At 37.5% G+C, this 18130-nt stretch overlaps 1 protein-coding gene across 1 annotated transcript in view; it reads right to left on the bottom strand.

The window, feature by feature from the left end:
- Positions 1 to 13000, bottom strand: part of WDR44 (WD repeat domain 44) — a 115758-nt gene extending 102758 nt beyond the window's left edge. Inside the window, exon 1 of the mRNA XM_077145698.1 lies at positions 12633 to 13000. Within this exon, the coding sequence (XP_077001813.1) occupies positions 12633 to 12709 (77 nt within the window). The 5' untranslated portion in view covers positions 12710 to 13000. The remainder of the gene's footprint in view (positions 1 to 12632) is intronic.
- Between the last annotated feature and the right edge of the window lie 5130 nt (positions 13001 to 18130).

Here is an 18130-nt window from a genome sequence, read left to right on the forward strand (position 1 = left end):
ATATTTATATTGAAACAATAACTCCAGGGTAGGACAGCTGTCACAATATCCCAATCTGTCAAAGTGACAGATTGACAATAGAAAACATCATTTCTATTAACGATTTAAAGTAATTTCTAGTAAAATCAAGATAGAAACAGATAATTTAAATCTATGCCTGCCTGGAGAATTTAACACCTAATGCAACCATACTAATTTACTTTGTAACTTATTTTTTAAAAAGTAAACAATCAAGGTGTTGTGCTACAGGACACATTTAAAAAGTTTTATCAAGTTAATGTTGTAATATGATTTGTTAAGTTATCCAAAACATCTAATGGTGTACTAATCTTAAAAAGTAAAATGCTATTAACTTCTAAGGTCACCCTAAATAAAATTAAGAGCTCTACTGGACCTGTCATAACACATCCCTTTTCATTGAACTGAAATTGATTAATTCTATTATCAAATGAACTGATTATTTGGACTGTTTAAGATTCCTTGCTTTTCTTCTGAGTTCGCTGCTCGCCACCAGAGATGGAAAGAGGAACAAAATTCAAACCGAATCACTTATTTTATTTCATTTTCAAAAATTTTACTGTTATTATCACTAATAAAAGGTTTGAGAAAGGAAGCTGTAAGCTAATGACAGAACTGAGGTTTTAATGTAACTGGTAGCTTTTAATTATTCATGTTCTCCCTCATTATCATGAAAAATAGAAAACCAAACATATTTCAGTAAGATTTAATATTAAGCACTTTATTTTATAAATCATATTTCTATGTTTTATGTATTTGAATTTCTACTGCATTCTTTTATGAAATATATTAAGAACTTGATAAATATTCTAGAAAAAGTTTGGTACACACTAAGACAAAACATTCTGTAGCCCAACTTTATCACCTTTATTTTTTATTATAAAAATATTGTTCAATCTCATTTATATCTTAAAAAGTAATTACTGCTAATGTAATTTTTTAATTACCTAACTATTAGGAACGTATTTTTCCCACTGATTCGATAGTCCAAAGACGTTTGATTAGGTGGAAAACATTAATAACTACCACATAAACACTCATTGTGACTGCTTGAAAACACATTTGAAGGGAAAGAGAAAAAAAAAACATTGTTTCAAGCTAATGGCTTGTGGCCGAAAATATGAATCAGAGTTACACTAATAAAAAAAACACAGTTCTGCAGTTTAACTATACAACTGACTACAACCTACAAAACAATTACAGAAAAAAGACCTGGAATGGAAATCTTTTTGATGAGGCACAGATGCCTTAATCAGCAGTGGCTCACAACCTGAGTCTTTTCTTAAGGACAAAGAATATACCCTTCGAAATGCAATTAGTAGTGTCTAGGATTCCAGCTCTTTCAGTAGCGAGGTCACTTTCTGACCAGGCTTCCATACCATAATGAATTACATCAAAGCTTAAAGAAAGAAGGGCATAAACCAAACAAACAACAATAACAAAAACACAGCTTTTTGTTATTTTGAAGAGTAAATTATACACATCCAAATGGTAGGAGAAAAGTTAGCTTCCTCATTCTAATATCTCACATTTAAAATAAAACAGCAGAAAATGCTTTAGGGAAAACAGGGATGTTTTACATCTCCGCTGAAGACAATTCATGACAAGTTAGTTAATTTAAAGGTCCTAATTCTACCTCTTCTTGGTGCATGACAAGTCCCTTAGCCATCCTGGGCTGCCAGTTTCCTTCTACGCAAATTTAGGATAACTGTCCTACCTATATCACAAAAATTGCCTTATCTCACAGAACTGCAGAAAAATCAGAAGAGTAAAAGCACTTTGAAAATTTATGCTCAGCATTAGTTTAACAATAAGGCATTATCATTCTTGCATGCGACAACACACAGGACTGCAATACTTTTCTTATTGTGAACATTCATCCTTGGGGGGAAAAGTTGGTAACAAGGAAGTGATATGATTGCAGGGTAACAGGCAACACCTCCCAAGTCTTCACTGTTAACATTCAGTATTCAGTGAGTACAGGACGTCCCCAAATTATTAAGGTCCCATAATTCCAAACCACTGTCCATGCCTCAGCCCCATCCCTTTCCTTCCTCCTCACTCTTACAGGAACTGGCCAGGGTGGGGGTGGGGGGGAGCTGTGTGCAGTGGTGGAGATGTAAGAGAACCCAGAAGTTCAAAAGTAGAAAACGCAGTGAAGAAAAGTGAACATCACAGAGTATACATACTTACCACCCCCATCTCCACCTTGAACTTTTCTCATTGCTACACTTAAACCGTGGACATTGCTCTATGCTGGGAAATAAAGTAAAGGTTAAAAGTCAACAGCCAAAATACTACTGCTAGGTATATACTGAGAGGACATGAGGGCAAGGACACAAACGGACATTTGCACACCAATGTTTATAGCAGCATTATTTACAACTGCCAAAAGATGGAAACAGCCCAAATATCCATCAACAGACGAGTGGCTAAGCAAGCTGTGGTATATATGTACAATGGAATATTAGCAGCTGTAAGACAGAATAAAGTCATGAAGCATATAACAGCATGGATGGACCTTGAGGACATTATACTGAGTGAGATTAGCCAGAAACAAAAGGACAAATACTGTATGGTATCACTGATATGAACTAACATTAGTAAATGAACTTGGTGAATTTCAGCTAAGAACAGAGACTATCAGGAGACAGAAACAGGGTAGATATTGAGTAACTGGAGCTGAAGGGATACAATTATGCAAGAGGACTGACTGCAAACATTCAGAAATGGATAGCACAATACTACCTAACTTTAATACAATAATGTTAGTACACTGAATGAAGTTGAATGTGAGAATGATAGAAGGAGGAGGGCTGGGGGGACAAATGAAATCAGAAGGAAAGATAGACGATAAAGACTGAGATGGTATAATCTAGGAATGCCTAGAGTGTACAATGATAGTGACTAAATGTACAAATTAAAAAATGTTTTTGCATGAGAAAGAAAAAAGGGATGTCAGTATTGCAGGGTGTTGAAAATAGATGGTAATTCATATTTTAAAACTTTAACTTATGTGTAAGACTAGAGCAAAAACTGTTTATTTGGCACAAAATTTATAATTTGACTAGTGTATTTCCTAATATAACTTATGAGGACAGTTTAACTGAATACCATAAGTACATGGAACCTTGAGTAGGGCACAAGATTTTGTAGGTCTGTCCAGAGTGATGCTCCGATAGGGCACAAGATTTTGTAGGTCTGTCCAGAGTGATGCTCCGATAGATCCCAGAGTGATTTGAACAGTGAATAAAAAAGTATTTACAAAGTCCCCTTGGGGGAATGACGAGAAAGGGGGAGAATTCCTGATATTCTCACAAGCTGTGGGGACAACCAAATCAACAGGCCAAGCCCTCAATCTTGGGGTCTGTTCATATGAAACTTATCCCTGAAAAGGATAGGCTAAGTAAGCGCATTTAAAATTAGGTCTAAGAGTCACTCCCAGAGAACCTCTTTTGTTGCTCAGGTGTGCCCTAACTCTCAGTCAACACGGCAAGCAAACTCACTGCCCTCCCCCTCTCTATGTGGGACATGACTCCCAGGGGTGTAAACCTTCCTGGCAATGTGAGACAGAAATCCTAGAATGAGCTGGGACTCAGCATCAAGGGATTGAGAAAACCTCCTCGACCAAAAGGGGGAAGAGAGAAACAAGACAAAATAAAGTGTCAATGGCTGAGAGACTTCAAAAACAGAGTCGAGAGGTTTTCCTGGAGGTTATTCTTGTACATTATTTAGATATCACCTTTTTAGTTAAGGCATATTGGAGAGGATGGAGGGAAGTGCCTGAAACTGTAGAGTTGTGTTCCAGTAGCCATGTTTCTTGAAGATGACTGTATAATGATATAGCTTTCACAATGTAACTGTGTGATTGCGAAAACCTTGTGTCTGATGCTCCTTTTTATGGCATGGACAGATAAGTAAAACATATGGATTAAAAATAAATAAATAATAGGGGGAACAAATGTTAAAATAAATTTAGTAGACTGAATTGCTAGTGATCAATGAAAGGGAGTGATAAGGGGCATAGAAAAACAATAAGAGAAACAAAGGCTAAAATATATTGGGTACATGGAAATACTACCAATCAATGAGAGGGAGGGGTAAGGGGTATGGTATGTATGAGTTTTTTTCTTTTTTCTTTTAATTTTTCTGAATTGATGCAAATGTTCTAAGAAATGATCATGGTGATGAATATACAACTATGTGATGATATTGTGAGTTACTGATTATATACCAAGAATGAAATGATCATATGGTAAGAATGTTCATGTTCATATGTTATTATGTTTAAAAAAATTTTTTTAAAAGTCAACAGCCAAGAATTATGACCTGGGACATAGCAGGGACAGTAAAAGTCACTTGTAAGGAAAAGGACTGAGGTCAGTCATCAAGCTTAACCCCTAATGCCAATCCAGTATGAAATACAAGTGCAAATAGTTATAAACCTACTACTTTCACTTACAAAGGTACTAGTTTTATCAAGCTACCTATTCATTCTGCTCACCTATCTTCCATTAATCCAGTGAGCCACACTTAACAGCTCCATTTACCTATGGATTCACTGTATCCAATTTAACTGATCTTTCCCTTACTCCTTCTAGATATCCCCATCTTTTGTATTTGATCCATCATTAGACCCTTCTAAACTGTAAATCCTTAGGCTAGGGATCTTAATATTAATGGCATTGGGTAAGCTAGGAATGAGAAAGCTGGGGATCAAAGGGGTGGAATTGGGTTGGGGAAAAGGTTCAAAACACCTGTAATTTCAGTTTGATATGGCTAGATAAGCACTCTTTTTAAATAAAGATTTTTAAAACTCTCAAATTGTTAATAGTACTGCTAATAACCAGAAGGATAATACGCCCAGTCTTCCAAATTAAATAAAGACTTTCTGGGATAAATTTAACAGAGGACAACGGATATTAATTTCACTAGTAGCTGTTCTTACTAGTTTAAGAGTAATGCCCAAAAGAACACTCCCACCCCTCCTCTTGAGCATACTTAGTAATCAGGATGCTTGCTTCTGAGAAAGTGAGTTTGAATACAGCATAATACAGCATGAGGTTCTATTTATTGGCTCTTTAGAAACCTGGATCATTTGTTTGAACTCTCTCAGCCACTGATAACAGAGTTGAGAAACTACCCTGGAGGTCACTCTTACACAAATTTCAGTTAGACATCTCTACCTATAACTTGTCAAACCCCAACCAAAACCATTCCTGCCAATCCTAAAGAACACCTAGGGCAATATAAAAGATTCTACAAAAGTTCTGTGCACTAGGGCAACTTTCCAGAAACCTACAACCTCCAGATAAAGTTAGATAAGCATTCTTCTTAAATAAAGAATTTATTTAAAAAGCATTCATTATTTAATGGACCAAATAAATCCTGAAACCTAGAAGGCCCAGCCTCTCCAGAACATCAGCTAGTTCCATGTTCCTACCCCATATTATTGACAGCCCCTTCCAACATGAAAAAGTTAGAATGGCCATGGCCCAAATACCCCTAAAGAGTGGGACAGAAAGATCATAGGTGATGGTGGAGTTATACAGAGAAAGTAGGATTTAACGAACGAATAGGATTGCTGAATCATTAAACTGATATTTCTTTTAGTCTCCAGTATTTTAGAGTAGCTAGAAGTAAAAACCTAATATTGTGGAATTGTAACCCATACCAAACTCTGAAATCTGTTCTACAACTAATTGTTGTGCTGTACTTTGAAATTTATTGCTTTTTTGTATATATGTTATTTTTCACACACACACACACAAAGTCAATTGTGAAACAAAAAAATATTTATTCCTTCTAGCCACCTATATTCTGTAGTAGCTAGAAGGAAAGATCTGAGATGATGGTATGGTAGCCCAGGACAAACTCTAGGATCTGTCCTATAACTACTTGTTAAAGGGTGCTTAGAGGACTATTGCTTTTTTTTTTTCGTTGCTTTGTATATATGTTATTACATATGTTATATAATATATATAACATATGTATATATGTTATTATTATACAATTAAATAGTTAAAAAACTGTATTCAAGTAAATACAAAAAAACTAAAATAAAGACCCATATAACTACTCAGTCTTTATGTTCTTTTCCGTGGTCTTTATGTTCTTTTCCTGTTTATTCAGTGGCTGAAAAAGAAAGATAATCAATTTCCTATTTAATTTTTAAACAGTTTTGCCAAATTATAATAAATTAACCTAAATGCCAAAACATTCTCTCTACAACCTACAGAAATTATTTTTAAGAAAAGCCAGATTTTATTTGGTAGTCACTGATGAATCAAAGTGTTTTCAGTATGTCACTTCAACTCGTTTTTGATGATACTGAGTCTAAAATCACATCTGCAAATATAGTTCTTAAATGGTCATCCTTGATCTTGAAATTTATTCCAGTTTATATTAGAAATAAATGGATGGCACTGGATACTGGTGATGCAATGCATTCAATTTTCAACACAAAGACTAACATTAGAACTGAGAAGATCAGTATGAGGAAACTGCTGCTTAAATGTGTTTTTGTTAAATTCTGTATTTTTAAAATGTTTAAAAATGTTCGGAGACAGAAAGGGTTTGTGGACATAAAAGCAATTAACGGAGATGGCATGCCAAATTGTAAACAACCAGACAGCTGCAGCTGATAATAAAATGCTAAGACCTGAAGAGCTTTAGCAGAACCTGATTATATGGTAATCCTAGTATCTGCAAAGGCAAAAGAACTAGAAAAAAAGTAATTGATAGGCTGGTTACTACAGTAACCAAGATAAATCTGTACAGTCTAGGGAAAAACACTGGGGTTGCCATCAGGTAAGTATAAGGTCCACATTATGACTTAAGTGCTTCTTCTTCAATTTTGAATCATGACACAAAGACTGTTCAGTTTGAAACAAGAGAATGGACAGGGTTCTACTCTGAAGACTAAGGAAAGCACCTACTTAAAGGTTTAGCTGGTTAGCAGAACAGACTTTCAAATATCTTGTAAAATTTTATAGAATTTAGCTTAGGTCTGGGTAGGAAAAAGAAACAAAGCTTAATTATCAATTCAACTTAAATACCAGTAGGGTGCCTATAATTTTTAATATTCTACATTTTGCTTGTGTTATTTCTGAAGATTATTAGTCTCTCACAGAAAGGATTATTACATCACACTTTATACACTAAATGGCGTGATTTGTTTTATCTCAGTTATCTATCCCCAAGGAAGAAGTGTAAAAGAAAAGCTTGATAATCCATTCATTGACAAAATAACAGAAAAATAAAGCATTTATTTGACCTACTCAAGAATTTCAAATTAAAAACATCCTACTCTCCATACTTCAGCCATTCAACAAATATCTACATTGAAACAACAACTCCAGGGTAGGACAGCTATATATAATATCCCAATGTGTCAACGTGGTTTAGACTTTGTCTCTATACTCGCTGCTGGGACCAGAATCTTCACCTTCACCACCTCTATCACCACCATCCGCATAACTTCCTTCTCCTCACTGTCTTTGCCACTCCTGAGGACACCCCTCACCACCCCCACCCCCGCCAAGGAAGTAACTACCAGAATTGCAGGTTGAGTATGAGGAGGAAACAATAGCCTCTTCAAGGGGCTTGCCTGGCAAATTCACTCAACTTTGTCAAAGTCATAACAACAAACGGGACTGTTGTGTAATGTAAAGATTATATAATAACTCTCAAATACCAGCAATCAGAAATAATTCCCCATTTATAACACCACAACTGAATTTCAACATCATAACTCTAGGTTTTTAAGTGTTTTTTTTTAATTATTATTATTTTTTTTTTACATGGGCAGGCACCGGGAATCGAACCCGGGTCCTCGGGCTTGGCAGGCAAGCATTCTTACCTACTGAGCCACCGTGGCCTGCCCTTTAAGTGTTTTTTAAAAAATCATTTTTTTTTACCCTATTTTATTAAGTAGATTATCGAAAGAACAGAATAAAGTTTGCAACTTACAGGAGTTTGTACATAGGCAAATGGAGCCCCGAAACTACCATACTGCTTTGGACTGTTCTATGTCCAAGAGTCACCAATTGATGGTTGAAGGCTACTAAATTCAGAACTTGAATTTACTGAGTAATATGTAAAAGTTTTTTTCCCAGTTCAATATGATGTAATATGGGTTAATAAAATGGCATTTATAAATATTTTTCTATCAATTCACAAAGCCCAAAGTAATCAAATATAATCTGATTAAGCGCCAATCGTGAACAAACACCTATTTTTAAAGAACTTTTCTAAAAGAAACCCATATCACACAAATATTTTTTTAACCTAGAGCTCGTATCAATTTTGACTTCAGGGAGAAATGTTTGATACCTAAGTAAAGTGAGAAGCTGAGTTTTCAAAAAGGCAGCTACACAACATGCAACTTTTTGTTTTTTAGGGCAAACAATTCTTTAAGACAGGCTGATTTCAGTTCCCACGACTTTTAAAAATCAAAATATATCCTTTTAATGGTGGACTTCAGTTGCCACTAACTAGAATCATAAAAAAATAAAAGAAAATAAAATAACCACTTTTCTTAGCTCAACCACCTTTTCCTGCCTAACTTGGAGGGAAATTAGTGAGCAAAAGTTAGGGTCCTAGAACAAAGGAAGTCAATGTTCTCTGATGGCAGAACATGAAGAAAGAATCACATCTGATGGGAAGAGACCATGTTAGAAATGGCTAACAGGGTAAATACAGAAGCCTATAGCAGGGATACCCAACAATACTTCCCATACATTCTGACACAGCAGCATAGTATAAATGAGGAATCAGGAGACAGCATCTACCACTAATCAGCAATGAGTCACTTCCCTTCTCTGAGCATAGGTTTCTCTTTCAGTTAAATGGTAAGGCTGAGCTAAATGATCTCTGATTCCTTCCTACTCTAAAAATTTTATGATTCTCTCCTTTTTCTGAGTCCTTGAAAAATGTGGACAGTCACTAAAAATTAAAAAGTACACAAATGTCAGGTTTATTTTTATAACATGTTTGCAGCGTCAGCTTTTAGCACGGTATACATAATCCACACTAATTAGCAGGGGTATTCATCTCATATATAATTTATCCAGTAAATACTTAATTTCAAATACTATGGACCTTGAACCATGTACCAAAAGCCATCAAGTTTGTTAAACTAAAAGGTTAAAAAAAATTCATGGAAAGATTTCCCAAGAACTTAAAGTATATCAATAAAAGCACACTTCAATAGACAACGGACTCGTGCAATCTTCTCAATTTAAAGATGAGGAAATGAAATGACTCACAGCCCAGGGCTCTTTTCTACTGTACCATAGTTCTTCCTCCTCCCTTTCCTGCTCTATTGAAAAACAGCACCCTAGCAGAAAGAACACATGACTATGACCAATTTGGGTTCTAATCGTAACTCTACCATTAATTCGGTGTGGCATTTTGGCCATGTCACTTCCACTGTCTCTGGACTTAAATCTTCACATCATTTTACATGAAAGAGTTTAACGAGATTATCCTCCATTTCTCTTCTAGTTTTTACATGTAATGATCTTATAAAATTCTTATCAAACAATAACACACAACTCCTGAAAGAAAAAGTGTGGACTTTCAGTGAAGAGAGCTGAAAAGTTTGGGCTGCCTGCTGTTTTAAACAGATGCATCAGTTCAATCTAACAAGTTAGTCCCACAATATTTATTCCAAAATCTCTTGGGGAAGTGCTCCCTACCCCCATCCCACTGTGGGGCATCTATGATGTATTAGAAAAAAGGTACTGGATTAGGAGACTGAAGAGCTGGTTTCAAATTCCAGTTTTGCCACTTTCCAAGTTGTGTTTCTGAGGACAATTCACTTAACCTCTCTAAACCTAAGGTTCCCCATAGGTAAAATGGAGATAAGAATACGTAAACCTGATCTTAAAGACCAAGCAAAATAAAGCATTATAAATGTGATATATATTGCAAAGCTGGGCAAGTGGAGATGATCTGCCAGTGTGGAAAAAAAAAAACAAAAAAACTAGGCTGTATTGGAATTGAAAGTCTTTCTACAAAAAACTAGGCTGATTTCTAACTTATTAAATTTGCTTTCAAAGAGCAAAATAACAAAGATGAAGACACCACTGGGGAAAGAATAAATGAATTTTAGGAAATGGATTACATATTTGGATTATGCTGATTAACAAAACATACGAGGTAACTCTCAAGGGCCTACTCAGTTTACTATAATGTGGTAAAATGGTATTTGAATTCCTGAACATGCAACAGCAAGGAATATTTCTTAACATGCCCAAATTCAGTTTATTAACCATCTTAAGAGTTTGTATGGTGTGACACTCCAGTTCATTTCAAGGGATAGAAACTATTTCTGAAGATCAAATATCTAATGACAACATCTGTTTTCACAAATCAAGATTTCCACAATGTATTGCTAGGTCACTAGTTGCCCAGCCAAGTGTCTTCTCAGCACCTTACCCAAATGACAAAACCTGCCACAAAGGATACAGGAAAATGTTAATGATACCCACCTTTTACTTTTCTCCAAGCACTGCTAGTTCTTTTCACATGCAATTCTCCAGATGAGTCTAATTCTCTTCCAAATTCCCTCACTACAGAATGAAATCACGAAATCCACAAACTGACAATGTAGTTTTCTCCACAGTGCTCAACTTACTCAGCTCTTGGGCAGGTTAGAGTTAAAATTAGAAAAACTTGTTTTACTTTTCACCTAGTATGAAAGGATCAAAGTGCTTTATTATCATATGAGGGAAGAAGTGACTCTTTCAATTCTATCAAAATGACTCATCTGGTTAATTAATTAATTAATTTTTCTTTTGCATGGGAAGGCACCGGGAATTGAACCTGGGTCTCCGGCAGGCGAGAACTCGGCCTGCTGAGCCATCGTGGCCCGCCCCATCTGGTTAGATAAGTTAAATAGCTCCTCCAAGCTCTGGATACTTCCTCTCAAAGCAAGCATTATATGAAGTTAATGAATTTGGTAATTCCAAGAAAGGAAGAAGGGAATGAACTTTTAAGATATTTCTCTGTACTAGGTACTTGACCAGGCAGACTACACAGGTCTGATGTAACTCCCTTCAAAATTAATCTTATTGTATTCAATGAAAAAGAACAATATCCACATAGCTCTAAATTGATTAGCATGTGCAAATTGTTATTTCCCCTTCCCACTTTCCCTACCCCACATACACACCCAAAAGGTGGGAACAGAGTGTAAAAAAAAAAAAAAAAAAACCAACGCAATTAATTAATGCAAAACATATATATACAATACTAACGGAGGAGGTTTCTCATTTAACCTGAATTGACAGTTTATTTCCTTGAAGGAAAAAACACACAAAAACAGAATTTAATTTCAAGAGAGCAACACTGAAATAGAAATTTTCTGTCCTCTACTCTCTGGCTATGAACTTGGCTCAGACACTGAGACACTGAGTTCAGTGTCTTCTTAACATGGACCATTATCATCCCCCAAATCCCACAATATTGATATGAAGGTCGATGGAAACACATACATTTACAATTAACAAGGTACATTTCTCACTGATTTTGCTGCTCTTTTTGGGTATATATCATTATGTATAACATACACTAGGTTTTACAATCCATTTCTACAATCTACAGATATCTTTATTTTCATCAAACAGGGTATTTCTTCGACGGGGTAAGCATGAGAATTGAAGGGAGCTGAACTCCTGGAACCACATTAGGGCCTTACACTAACATTCAAATTTTATCAATTCTCAAGTTCTTACAGCATGAAAATACATACACACGAGACCGTAAAATCAGTAAAGTAAAATCGTCAAGTTCAGTAAAATCGCTTTAAACATATTCCAATTTTGAAAAGTGAAAGATTGGTTAAGTAGAAGTCCTAAGCGAAGCATTCCAACTCCTGTTTTTTCTACTCAATCTCCGATGTTAATCACCACTTCAACATCTTGCAGAAATTAGATAAAGAGCACAAAGCTGTGGGTCTCCTTCCAACCACCAGATTACTCAGCACTTGTTTGTATCTCTGGAATCTGTTGTGTACATTTACGTCCGGCTACCCTTTGAGAACGCATTCTTAACATAAGGACCTTGTCTTCGATTTCCTTTGCCTCACGGTAAGGTGCTGTTTTAATAAAACACTGTTTACCTAAGGTACATCAGCTAGAGGACCTTACTAAGAAAATACCCAACCTTTCTTCCTCTCTTTTCTTTCTGTGCAAGGAAAAGAAGACAGCAAACGAGAGTCACAGCTACCTTTAAATGAATAGGTAAGTTAGCGGTAAAAAGAAAAAAAATGAGACGTGCAATTTCTTCTGTTCCTGCCCTTTTAATCTATGGTTTGGAGGCCAAACTGGATATCTGAAAGGTAAACTCTGGACCCCACAAACATAAATCGCTGGCTCTTGGGCACGTAACCTGTCCACCTCGCAGAAAACAGAACAAGCCGAAAAAGGGGCTCCGAGAGGGCTCCGGAGGCCGTGCGCCAGGGAAAGAGAGGAATTGGCCGAGGCGCCCCAGATCTGGGTTCTGAAGTGCCCGAGTGAGATTGAGAGGAGCGGCGGTGGCGGACAGAGCCGGACCAGAGTTAAGGAACAAGAGAAGTGGGGAACGGGAATGCCGTTCCAGTTACTTACCCTGCGGAGTAGCCGCCCCCTAAGTGTACATCTTCAGGGGCATCATAGAATTCCTCGGTGTCGCTTTCCGACGCCATTTATAAGACACACCCGCGGGTGAGGGGGCCGGCGCCTCCTGGAGGGAGGGTGACTCTCGTCTCCTCCTTGTCGTCCCTCACCCCGGCGAGACCGTGGGGGAAGTGAGTCCCAGGCAAGGATGAGGAGCGAGCAGACGATCTGGAGTGAGGAGTCGGTTAGGGGCAGGGGGCCGCCTGCAGCTGCCGGGAAGGACCGGCAGAGACCGCCCGAGGTGGCGGCGGCAGGCCCAGACACTATTGCTGTGGCCGCTCCGGGCAATAGATGTATAAGGAAAGCTAGAGAAGAGGCGGTGGCTCTTCTCGGTGGGGGAGGGAGGGCGGGCCAGGGACAGTAGCTCCAATTTCTCCCGCAGCAGCAATTACAGAAGCTGGGAGAGGCAGTTGCCCGCAAAATACCGACGCTCACCAACCCTCGCGAGATTTCAGGAGGTAGGGGTTGTGGAGAAACTGTACAGTGTGGGAGGGGCGAAGGGGAGGCGGGGGCGGTTCAGAGAGGCGCGCTTGGATTACTTCTGCCAGAGAAGCCTATTAAAACGCCGCCAGTGCGTTGAGGGCGTTCTGTGGAGCCGGAAGTAGCCGGGAAGGGAGTGGGTGAGCCTCGTGAAGGGAGGAGCCTGTAGCCTGCGCAGGAGCAGCGTGATGCACAGGCTTTGAGGCATGTGCCCGACGTAGGTGAGGTTCCGAAGAGTGTCTTACCCACTTTGCAGTTTCAAAGAGAAGTGTTTTAGGAGGAATGATTTTGAGCCTGCTATTTTCTTATTAATCAGGAAATGGTGTTGGGAAACGTTGGCATGGGCTTCTCGGTTTGCTTATGTTAATTTATGCGAGCCCGGAATATCCCACCGTTGGGGCATAAGAATGCCCACCACCTCTAAAGTTACGGAATAACCCGCCCTATTCATGACAATTGCATCTAATTGGGGTCCCTAGATAAGATCCTGCGGGCCAGAGGGTGGGGGCCATGTGACAGCGTGCCTGTTCCATGGATTAATGATGGATTAGTTGCTGGAGCTAAGGTAGTATAAGACCTCTGGTTACTTTTTATCACCAGAAATAACTGTCCCTGCCCACTCTTAATATGAAAGAAGTTCTTATCTCCTGCCCAGAAATATTTATTGAGCAGATACCTTACAAGGCTAAGAACAGGTAACAATTCTGATCTTCGACTGCCCGGTGTTCGGTGATAGAAAGGTACTTTTTTAAAAAAGACCAAAATGTTGATTCTTAACGGGCTTTTGACCTTGGGAGGGATAACATTAACTTTTTATATGATCGCGAAGCACATTTATTTCTCCTATATCGGTCATGACAGGCTCTTTGAGCTGTTCACGCAGTCTCAACTATTATTAACAATATCTCCAGGAAAGGCTGGGTGGGGGTCAGGGGCATAGCCACAGAGAGGTTGCGTAAAAACCAAATGCCTCATACTGCATTTTCTCTAACACCTGGGTGGGGGTTCAGGGAAAACACTGCATAATCAAAATGCTAAAATTTCTTCAGTTAGCATGATTATTCATACCGAAGGGTTAAATAAATACCAGTAAATAGCCTCATTCAGTTCAGGTTAGATGCTACTGCCCAGTCAGGTTAGATAAATTTGGCCGTCAAACGAGTTATTGAAAAACACATACCAAAAAAACTTGTGGCTTCCAGGACTTTTTGGATTTCAGACTTGTGGACAAGGGATTTGTGGGTCCTTGTGTGGGTATGACTTTTGCCAAAACCTAAAAATGATTAAGTACTAACTTTGTGGGGGTTTTTGCTCTCTGGGAAAAGTATACTTTGGCGCTCATGAATTACACGAAGATACAAGTAAATAAAGTACCCGAATTTTTTCTCTTCCCAGTTAACTAATAGTGAATTTATGTTTTCCTTAAAAATTAGAATTAGTTTTCTGTGTATGGTGGTGCTATTAACCCCATTGCATATTAAACAAAATTTTTTTTTTAATTCCAATTGTGGAAACTAATCACTCAGTGATTCACACATTCAGTAAACATGTACCATTTCGTTTCACACCGTTTTAGGTTCTGAAGACAATTCAGAGTTGAAGACAACTTGTTTGTTAACTTCCAGGAACTTGCAATCTAGCAACGGATACAAATATGGAGTCCTAGTTTGGTCCTTTTTTCAACATTCTATGCCACCCCTCTGGCATCTTTTAGAATGCCTTGAACATTGTACTTAGAAAAAGTAAAAGTGGAATAGGTATGATACGCTGATAACTTTTTTTTTTTGCGGGAGTGCAAAGGCTGGGAAGCAAACCCTTGTCTCCTGTATGACAGGTCAGCGTTCTACCACTGAACCACCCATGCACTCTTGATAACATTTTTTTAAATGTTTTTATTGAGAAGTCTTCGCACATATACATTCCATACATGGTGTGCAATTAGTGGCTCACAATATCGTCACATAATTGTGTATTCACCACCATGATCATTTTTTAGAACATTTGCATCACTCCAACAAAAGAAATAAAAATAAAAAACTCATACATACCATACCCCTTACTACTCCCTCTCATTGAGTAGTATTTCCATCTACTCAATTTATTTTATCATTTCTCCCCCTTATTATTTACTTATTTATTTTTATCCATATTTTTTACTCATCCGTCCATACCCTGGATATAAGGAGCATCAGACACAAGGTTCGCACAATCACACAGTCACATTGTAAATGTTATATCTTTATACAATCATCTTCAAGAATCAAGGCTACTGGAACACAGCTCAACAGTTTCAGGTACTTCCCTCCAGCCACTCCAATATACCATAAACTAAAAAGGGGTGTCTATTTAATGCATAAAAATACCCTCGATAACATTTTTAAAGCTATCAACATTGTCTTTTTAAATGCTTTTATCAGTTGTATCAGACAGTGAATTGCTGGAAATGCCAAAACAGGTATAGGTACCTTCCATCATCACTTTTTTTGGCATGGGCAGGCTCTGGGAATTATTAAAGATGTCAAAAGATGTGTTTTGACTGGGGTCCGGTGCGGAGAGCCCCTCCTCCCGGAAACGGCACGGCCTGAAAGGGGACCGACCCCCTCACTGGTCATGCAGCGCATGTTTGTGGGAACCTGGTGCGAAACTATACGTGGATTAACTACTTCTGGGTCGGGTTTTGTAAGTAGCAGAGCAGCACCCTCGGTGCGACCAATTGGAAGTCAGCCCTCAACACAAGGCTTTGTAAGAAACCAAAAAATAAATAAAAAATATTTTACAATTGAAAAAAGAAAGAAAAACAAATTTTAAAAAATTTAAAGAAGTTTAAACAATAAAAAAATGAAAAAATGCGTTTGTTTTGCCTTAAACATCTGTTACTGAATTTTAAAGCGCCAAGTTTTAGGTTAGGCCAACGCAGTGGTTTTCAAGCTTTTATCCTTATTAGAAATGGAAGTTGTTTTTAGTTTCCCAGTTGCCTTTAATCAAACTTAATTTCATACGGAAGTCCACATATATAAAATTAAAATTGCTCTAGTAGAAGGTAGGGTCATTCAGATTTCCATCTGATTGGCCTTTCCTGTGTTGCCAGAGACTGCCCCAAGGCTCCATTTAAAAAAAAAATTGAAATTATTGGTCCAAAAGCAAGGGTCAGCAAATTAATGGCCCATGGGACAAATCCATCCTGCTGTTTTTATGCATAAATTTTTATTGGAACATAGCTATGCCTCTTTATGTATTATATATGCTGCTTTCATGGTAGACTTGAGTAGTTGGAACTGAGACTCTGTGACCTAAAAGCTAAAATATTTACTATTGGACACTTGAAAGAAAAATCTTGCTGACCCTTGGTCCATAGGATATTGTTTCCAGGGTACTCCAGAACCTAAAATACTCTCAACTTAAATGATTATTTGTATTAGTTTCACAACTGAATCTTATAAAGCTGTAAAATCATGCATATAGGTAAAAATGAGGACAAAACTCTCATGTGACTCCTTTACCATGACTAAAAAACATATAGGTCTAAAGCTAAGGAGGGAGTAAGGAAGATTTTTTTGTGTGGCCAACCTTACCTGCACAGCCCAGACTCTGCTTAAGTGTTCCAATGGCTGGAGATCACAGCCACCATATGGGAAAAACTTGTCTGTGGAATGCGTATTCTCTCCTCTTGGCAAGAATAATACAAGCTGTCAGTGTTCTTGTGGCCAATTTTGCCCTAACCCCAGGGGAAATCATTTGGAACTTCAGTGACAACAGTATAATCCATATAGCCTTTTGTTAAAGTAAGAGCTAAAGTGACAACTCGGGAAAAAATAGGTACAAAGTTAGGTGATTTGACACACAATATTGATATGAAAAGATTTAATATTACAATTTCTATGACGGAAGAAAATCATTCTGAAACTAGCCAAAATTTGTCAGGACCAAGATCAAATTCTATAATTTGGGTGGGCCACAGTGGCTCAGCAGGTAAGATTGCTTGCCTGCCATGCCCGAGGACCCAGGTTTGATTCCCGGTGCCTGTCCATGTAAAAAAAAAAAAAAAAAAAAAAAAAAAATTCTATAATTATCAACCCTCTATTATTTGCTTGAAAGGTCAGTTCTGTTACAGAATATAGTAATAAGCATTCAAAAAATCATTTCTATTTGGCTTTGGAATCTTAATATCTTTTTCAGGAACAACCAGTCCACCTACTTTATGGTGGTTTGCTTGTAATAATATTATAATGAATTTTCAATCCCTGTGCACATAAGAACTGAAGAGAGAAAAAAAGCAGTCAAGAAATGTGTTAAGAGAAAAAGAAAAGTCAGCCTGGGATTTAAAATGTGTTACTATTGTGTAGTAGGATATTTTACAGCCATGCACAACTGTTTAGGACTCTGGAAGAAAGTTAAATTATCTTAAATTAAAAAAAAAAAGAATTTGTTGGCTGACATAATTAAATATAGTTAGCTCCAATACAACACTTGTTTGTTTCATTGTAATTGATATATTAGGGAAGAGTGTGAGTATGATGTGAATTTTGTGGTTGCTGATGCATGGTTTTGTCAGTAAGAAACTAGGTGAAAGCAGAAAACCGCATCCAGCTAAACCTCCTGACACGTCAAGTGGAAAGGCTACCGTCATTTAACTGCCTCACTAGAGACACATGGAGTATGTGATGGGTGTTTTTTTTCAAGAAAGGGATACTAGCAGATAGAAACAACATGCCCTCCATGAGTTATTAAGAGGTAAATCTCTATAGTAATTGATATAATGAGATTTTATGATGATGATGTGTTAAAACTGATGTTACAGAATATTGTGTGGTATAATTTCATTTAGGTAAAATTTTATATTTCTGTATATATGTATAAAAGCATAGAAAATTCTGGAAGAATGCTTACAAAGGGTTGGTGTTGACTGTCTTTGGTTGCTAACTGAAATAATAATCACACAAAATTTGTGCCTTATTTGTACCTTTATGTAA

The sequence above is a fragment of the Tamandua tetradactyla genome, chromosome X (assembly GCF_023851605.1).
Source record: "Tamandua tetradactyla isolate mTamTet1 chromosome X, mTamTet1.pri, whole genome shotgun sequence".
Taxonomy (NCBI): Eukaryota; Metazoa; Chordata; class Mammalia; order Pilosa; family Myrmecophagidae; genus Tamandua; species Tamandua tetradactyla.